The 8,329-nt window shown below is 27.9% G+C and overlaps 1 protein-coding gene across 1 annotated transcript; it reads right to left on the bottom strand.

The window, feature by feature from the left end:
* Positions 1-3,075: 3,075 nt before the first annotated feature.
* LOC119684156 (leucine-rich repeat-containing protein 40-like) lies at positions 3,076-5,028 on the bottom strand. The gene is made up of 6 exons (XM_038098125.1): positions 4,962-5,028; positions 4,055-4,135; positions 3,837-3,980; positions 3,590-3,778; positions 3,345-3,536; positions 3,076-3,285 (listed from the first exon to the last, which is right to left on the bottom strand). Exons 2-6 carry the CDS (start codon positions 4,120-4,122, stop codon positions 3,159-3,161), a joined length of 720 nt encoding a protein of 239 aa, XP_037954053.1. The 5' UTR covers positions 4,123-4,135; positions 4,962-5,028; the 3' UTR covers positions 3,076-3,158.
* Between the last annotated feature and the right edge of the window lie 3,301 nt (positions 5,029-8,329).

Raw genomic sequence — 8,329 nt, 5'->3', positions numbered from 1 at the left:
ATCTTCCTCGATTCGATTTGCAAATTTGGAATCCGAGGGTTCACACCACCTTTTACCTGCGAAAAAGGCTTGACCTTTCTCTATCTCCTCTTTCGCCCAGACTAGCCTGTCTTTCTCTTCCTTCGACAGATCATTCCGGTCTCCGAGGCGAGCACAGAGTTTTATCGCGGCCTTATATCTGGATTTGGCTTTCAACCCCTCCTTATTTGGTTCAGCCCTAGGCCTACGAATGGCCTTAGCAGCTTCCCCCGGAGAACGAAGAAGAGCTTCCTCCTCAATTGTGTTGACGCTAGCAACGCTCTCGTGATCCGAGTCTACAGGGACTATGGCATCACTGCGTTGCATTGATTTTTGTTTTTGTTTTTTGGAATTGCGCCTTTGTGACCCAAGTCTACAGGAACTTTGGCATCACTGCGCTGTTGTTTGGCAGTAGTAGTACAACTACTGGAACCTGCTCCGATCCCAGCAGAGGTGCAGTCACTGGTGACGCGGCTTATAAAATCACCGCGCCCGCCGGTGGTAGCAACTGCGCCTCCCACCGACGTTTGGGCTGATATCCCAGCCCGATTTTCTTCATTCTTCAACTCCATTTGGTTTTTTATGGAAAAACCGACCATTTTGCATTTTTTGTCTACTGCCAGACACCTCAAAGTTATGACTAGGGAAGGGGCTCACCTGCACTGACCCTGTTGATACCACGACCACTACACATGAGACTCTTCCTTCATCTTAGCTAGACACATCACAGTCCTTGACAAGCCGCATCATGTTCCTCAGCTACAACATCCGAGAGCTTCATGACCCGAATTGCCAAAAAATGGATGATGCCCATTGCCCGGTCAGCACCCACGGGGAGGGTTTACAACGAGGATTTTCGCCGACCAAAAAAAATTAGCGTAAAAATTTTGAAAATTAGCGTAACTTTGAACTAAATTAATTCTGTGTGCTAAAATCCAAGAAGCCGGACATTAAATGCTAATATGTAAAATACTCCGATAAGGATATTTTATTATACTAACTTAATTTTAAAAAAAGGAGTATATTGCCATTACTTTTTGATAACAATGTACAAAATTTTAAAGCCAATAAAACTACGTATTGGCAAAAGTAATTGAGTTTTAATTAAAATTCTGACTGTCAATTGATTTTGTTGTCAATAAAACAGTCCACGTATTCCACACAATCTATGCATTGTTAATTCGAAACACGCAGTTTTCAGATTACAGACAGCAAACAATTGGAAGCCAGTAAAAATAGTTCTATAGATATGCTGGCCTATAGGAGTTAAGTTCCGGACACCGGCTGTGAATAATATTACCTCGTTGCCTCATTCTGCCCTCTACACCCTGCTGTTACATTGTCAATTTTAGCAACTCTGGCGATGATTTCTCGAAGCTTATTTTTATGCGAAATTTAATATTTCGGTATCAATTAACCTTAATAAATACGAGCAAATACACATAAATGCTTATCAACTGTTTACCTTTTCCTGTTCCGCTTTTTTTTATTATTTGTTTAAATTAATTGTGTATTTTAATTGTTAATTTTTTTAACGTTCTTTGGGTAAATTGTTGTTTTGCTAAACTGTACACACCCACGGTTTTCCTTTGTTTTGTTTTGGTACTGAGTTTTATTTATTTTGTTTACGTCTGTTGCCGTTCTGATCATTAAATTTTATTATTATATATGCGACAATAACATAAACCGATTCAAAAATATAAAGTAGGACTTTAGTTCAAAGACAAGATTCCTGTTTTCTTACTGGGTTTTTACGTATAGGTGTCGCACTTCAATAAACAACAACATATAAAATTAAAACACTAGCCTACAAATTTAAAATAAGATAATATTAACTATAGGGTATATATATAAAGATATATATATTCTGAAAATTATTTCGTTTACCGTAAACGAAAAATTCGTCAACTGTTCTCTGTTAGTAAAATTATTTACAAGAGACCAATTATATTTGCTGTAGTTGTTCTATTAACGAAAAAATTATTTGAGTGCACTATTATTACCCAGAAAGTAAATGAATAGGAATATTATATAGATCAAGTGGATATTAAAAATTCTTTTTTGGTTTACAATATTAATAGTTAGTTTTTATAATTATTTTGTTACGGGGATTCATAATGGGACATAGATATATAATAAATGTATATATATTTATAAAAGATATTCTCTTTAATGATAAATCGTATTTTTGTTAGTATTAATTTGTGGGGCTTTATATAGTGCAACATAATTATCTAATGTATATCCATGATCAATTCAGGTTATGTCTCTGAAGCTATTAAACTTTAATTAATTATAAATTTTGGGGGACTTATACTAGAACATAGACATCTATTATAACCTTTTTTAAGGATAAATCACGTTTTCGTTACTATTAAATTGTGGGACTTTACACAACATAGATATATAATATACATCCATGATTGATTAAGGGTATGTCTCTGAGTCTGTTTTTTCTTAAATTAGGTATTTTTTCCGTTGTTCCATCAATTTCGTAGTAGTTTTCAGCACTCTACTTCAGTTCAGTTCAGTACAGTTCAACCTATAGTGTTGTTTCAAATCTCGTTCTCCTTTTTATAAAACCTTTAGGTTCCACTCTAGTCTTAACAAATTTCCAGTTTCTTAAGACGATAGTTAAAGCTCGATTTTGGTAAAATTCCTACAACCGTTTTTGAGATGTTTTTATTATTACTAAATCAATATATACGACTACAATAGCACAACAAACAGAAATTGGCTTAAGAAACTGAATTCATATTTAAACTACGGAATAAATCCACCATATTACTCATATACGCTATTAGTGCTCAATTAACTCATATAGATACAGTAAATTTATGTCCAAATATCAGCTAACAGCACCAAAAATTTTATGATCACATCATGAAATTTATATTCATATATGAAATGTAATATTTCTTCATTTTATTAATGTAACTAATAATAGATGACTGATATAATACACTTCTGCAAAAAAGAATTGTAAAAAAGAAAAAAATTTGATTTTAATAAAATACTAATAATTTGGTAATATCTTTTTTTGTTGTTGTAAAACAATTAATTTTAAGATGCAAGACAAAAAATATATATCTTATGTATAAACATGAGATATTAAATATATAAGGTATACACGAATCATCTCAATATTGTGTGTGTGAATCTTCACTTGGAATAAGATTGCGTAAGTAAGCTAAAACAGCTTTGGTACCCTTTTCTAGTACTGAATGGCGAGGATTACGAAATGGGTTTCCAATAAGGCACAAAAAACTTAAAAGTAAAAACAATTAATTTCAATCATTAACTCATTGAGCCTCACTTAAACTTACACAATATTTGTTAAATTTCCAAGAGTGGGGGGAACTTGACTGATATGATTGTTACTTAAATCAAGATTAAGTAAAGACTTCAAACCACCGAATCCTCTTTCAGAAGGATCAATGATTTTAATATGATTATCAGCCAACGAAAGAACCTCCAAATGCGGTAATTTGTAAATACAATTTGGAACATCTTCAAAGCTGTAAAATATTCTTTTATATTCTATTCTTAAATAAGAAAAAAAAGGCATTACCGATTGCTGGATAAATTGAGATCAGCTAAAGCTGTTAACTCTGCGAATTCATCTGGCAGTTCTGTTAATCCATTGGTGCACAAATTGAGAATCACTAAGCGTTTGAAGTATGCAATAGCGGGCGACAAGAAACGAATTAAATTATTTGACAAATTCAGTTCCGAAAGGTTCATTTCCAGGACAAAAATTCTGACAAATTAATATAAATAAGTTAGGTTTTAATATACATTTCTTTTAATATTCCTACCCATTCGGAAGACCATCCAACAGATTTTTGGATAAATCTACAATGGAAATAAGCTCTTCATTAGCAACACGAAAAACATCAGCTGGTATGTCCTGAAGTCCCATGTTCTTAACCGATAAGATGCGTTGTCTACGCATCATATCACTTAATTATAAATTAAATGTATATCAGATATTGTATATCATATACTGTAATCATATGTTTAGTTGAATACTTACCGACTAGGATAGACAGTTTCATCATAACTTGTCTTAAAGCGTAAGCGAGGACTGTTCAATCCATCCATGATGTTAGATTAACTGTGATTGTTGTTATAAATTATAAACTTTAAAATGATTTTTTTAAGATATGATTTAGAAGAAGCAAGATACTGACTTATGCCACAAGACATAACTGGTGAATCAATCAAAACATGATTATTAAACAGTAAGAATATATGATACTAGATATTACTGGATATCTCCTATAATTTAACTTTGTGAAAAATTAAAAGGGATTTTTTTTACAATTATTTGGTAATATTTAAAATATTGTAAATTCTTTACAAATAAATATATATAATATAATATATTTAATGTGATCGAAAAAAATATCAGACCTGCAGCCTCGGTAATGTATTAAATTATCAAACCTTACCGACCCTTTTAATGTCTCAAAAACAATTGTATAGAAAAATTAGAATTTTACTGATTTCCTGAGTTACGAATCATATCTGAGTATTTCTAATTATTAGGTAGTATAGTAGTGACTGGATGGTATTGTTGCTCATATATCTGACAATACTAATCCAATTATATAAAACCAACAATCGCTCAATTAAAAAGTTAGATTGATTTTTTGATAAGATTAGAATATAATTGTTTATTACAAGCTGCTCCAGACTGGTTCAACAGCTAATTCGATATTCCACAGCTCAGAACTCCACCACTTGATCGAAACAATCAAGGAAAAGTGATTAAATTTGGCCAACAGAAACAGAGTTGTATTCATAACAAAGTCAGACAGAGGTGTGTACTCTTTATAAATTTGGAACAAATTGAAGGAACATGGTTGGGATGTATATGATGTATTAATTCACTTAATATGATTATTAAGTTTTTTTTTTATTTTAATAAATGTACTTACATAAACAATGAATACCAAACGCGTTAAGAATTTTCAAGAATTTTTCTTACAGATTAATTGAAGGTCTAAAAATAGATCTTATATAATGTTCGAAGTATATGTATATATATTATGTATGTTATTATATATGCAAACTATTAAAGAAGATTTTTTTTCTCACCTTTTACAATTTTTTCGTAACTTTTTATTACGAAAATTTCGACTTTTGTTATAATAAAATTTTCGACCAACTTTGATAAGAATAAAATAAAACTAAATTTTTTTTATGTCAATATATATTGTCATTGAATTTGGACAAATCCATAGTTAACTAATTTAATTCTTAAATAATAATATTTCTATAATTTAATATAAACCGTGTTTATATATATCCGCGCTCAAGATATTTTGATGTTTACGAGGCTTTTCGGTTAATGGCGAATGTATTCCTAAAGTAGGATCAAGTGGTTCAAAACGATCCAATAGGCCCATGTCCGTCGCAATGAGCAATGAGCGTATCTCTCTACCTACGCTCTGGAAAAGAATTAATCATTACTTTTATTTATCAAATTTCTATATGTAACGTTGGTATTATATACATATGTAGTAATTATAATTATAAACCCTATTCAAGCTTGTTAGACACATAGAGCTACAGTTAGAAACTTTCCTTGCCATATCTCCACTGAATCTGAAAAATCTTTTCTCAATTGTTTTGAAACAAAAAAAAAAAACAAATAAATAACATTGCTTATGGGGTATGATATAAATTTAGTTTAAACTTTTTACTCACTATACTTACTAGGACCAAACCAGATCAATTGCCAACTGTTGTAAATGTTAATTCTTTTTGGTTCTACTGTAAGATTACAGTAGAAACAGTATTACATAAGTTTTTCTCCCAAAAAAAACTGATCCAGTATGCAATCAAATCAATCTTATATATTCACCGTAAGCAGTATTCAAGACTTATAGTCCAAGCAGTCATAGTCTAAAATTATTCAACATATTAGGTACTAATTTTTTAGACGATTTCAGTCAGATACAAAAAACTTTCCTTCCTAATGCTTAAACTGCTTCAAATTTTTTAAATTATCAGAATGGATTTATAGAACTAAAAAGATCCGTACTGACCCTATAATAATCTAACCTAACCTAAACTGCGGCTATAGCAATGGTCCACGAGATGGTTAAAAATCATCCATGTATCAAATTTAAACAAACAATATCAATGGGGGTCCTTGCTCAAAAAAAGGTTGGGAATCATTGGATTAAAGGTTCAATTGTATGTTTATTTTTTATAAACTTATAAAAAAAAAAACAAGAAGAAAATTTATTATTTATAATTTTCAACTATCGTCTTTATTGATAACATCTGTAATTTCAATTTATAACTTACAATGAATATATTATATAATGTATACTTTAATCGTTTATTTATATATTATATATATATATATTCAAATATTTATATATATTTTATGATACACAATATTATATAATAAAATTATTACTATTTAAATATATAGATATTTCTTTATAATTTTATATATACTTTAATATATGTTATATATAAATGAACAAATGTCCTTAATGAAAATAATTACATATATATCATATGTATGCTTAAAGTTTAATTAAATTTAATATAAAATAATTATTTAAACACAGAAACAAAACGTAATAAGGCGAATTGAGAAATATTTTCGTGAATTTATTCTGCGGTGAGATAGTTTAGTAATATATTTTACGGTGATATGACTACAATGTTTTGTGATATTGATTTGTGCTTGAGAAGTGTTGGTGAGGTGTGACAGTGGGAACGAATGTTCTAAGGTTTATGCTAAAAGATATTCGTATTAATTGCCTTATAGTTGACTTTATTTTGACTCGCATGATTTTATAAATTTTGGATAAATTTTATATATGTGTATATATAAATATGTATTATATATAATTGCATTTAAAACTTCGCACAATTGAATAACTTCATAAGAACTTATATTAATTATATATTATTTTTTAAATTATTTATTGAATTAAAATAATATAAAAACATATATAGCACCGTGAAATATGCGGTTTATTAAAATATGAATCATTTTGTTTTTTGTTTTATTTGCTGTTTTTGTTTTGTACTTAAATAATATAATTAATTATGAATTAAAATTAAACTAATTTTTTTTAAAAACATATTAAAAATATTTTGTACATTTTGTTTAATTTTTACAAATAAAAATTTTATAATTAACTTTTTTTTAATTACTTTTTTGCATAAATTTTATCGTTGTTCATTTTAATGTATATGTAATAATATGAATATTTTATTTATTTGAATTATTTTTTTTTAATTATTTCAATAAATTTCTTTTTTAACTTTAAAAGTTTTAATTGCAGTTTTCATAATATTGACATAATTTTTCCTATACATTTTCTATGAACTTTATTTGCTTGATTTTAAATTGATATTTAATTATATTTGCATTGTTATATATTTATATATGTATTTAATGTTTAATCATAATATTAATTTTATTTTACTTAAATGAGATTACAATTGCCTTTATAATTGACCTAAAATAATTCAAATGATTTATTTAATTTCGAAAGACCCTTCAATTTAAATAATTAATATACTCTTTAATTTTTAATATTAAATATTCGATTCATAAAATTACTATAAATTCTTTAATTTATTTTTGTAAGTGACTGTGATTAATTACATATATGTATATATATGTAATTTAGTTTTTCTTATTATACATATAGTTTATGATAATAATAATCTTCTGTTAAGACATAGGTACATTTTAAATTGCTGATTTTTTGAGATTTTTCATTGATTTTTAAGTTAAATATAGTAATTAATATTTACTATATATTATTACAAATTATACTAATTAATAAATGTACATATATTTTTTTAATTTAACCAATAATTGTTGTTTGAAAAATAGATTTAGTAGTAAGTGTTTGGTGAAGGTGACGTAGTAGTTTTTTTTTTAATTGAAATAGGCTATTTCATGTTTTGTGTGTTCTTTGTTTTTTTTTTAGATTTATATATATTTTAATATATTTTTGAATAGTTGTTATTAATTTAATTTTTTGTTTGTTTCAGTCTGGCCTTAAAATGTTTTGATTATTATTTAGATAGCTAACGAATTTTCTAATATTAAAAAAAAAATTCTTAAAAAATTTTTAAATTTATTTCATTGATTTTCTCAAGTCTTTTAAATTATTGTTGCGTTGTTACTTTATGTTAATAAGATATTTGCTTCTCGGTACTCTAATATATGCTCAGTAATTGTTTCAACTTCATTTGTTTGATCAGGAAAAACCATATGAATAACGACTATTATAGCTGTGATCTACTAGTGATAATACTAGCT

This window comes from Teleopsis dalmanni, chromosome 2 (assembly GCF_002237135.1).
Source record: "Teleopsis dalmanni isolate 2A chromosome 2, ASM223713v2, whole genome shotgun sequence".
Classification (NCBI taxonomy): domain Eukaryota; kingdom Metazoa; phylum Arthropoda; class Insecta; order Diptera; family Diopsidae; genus Teleopsis; species Teleopsis dalmanni.
The sequence above is the reverse complement of the archived record's forward strand: the minus strand, read 5'-3'. Positions and strand labels throughout refer to the sequence as shown.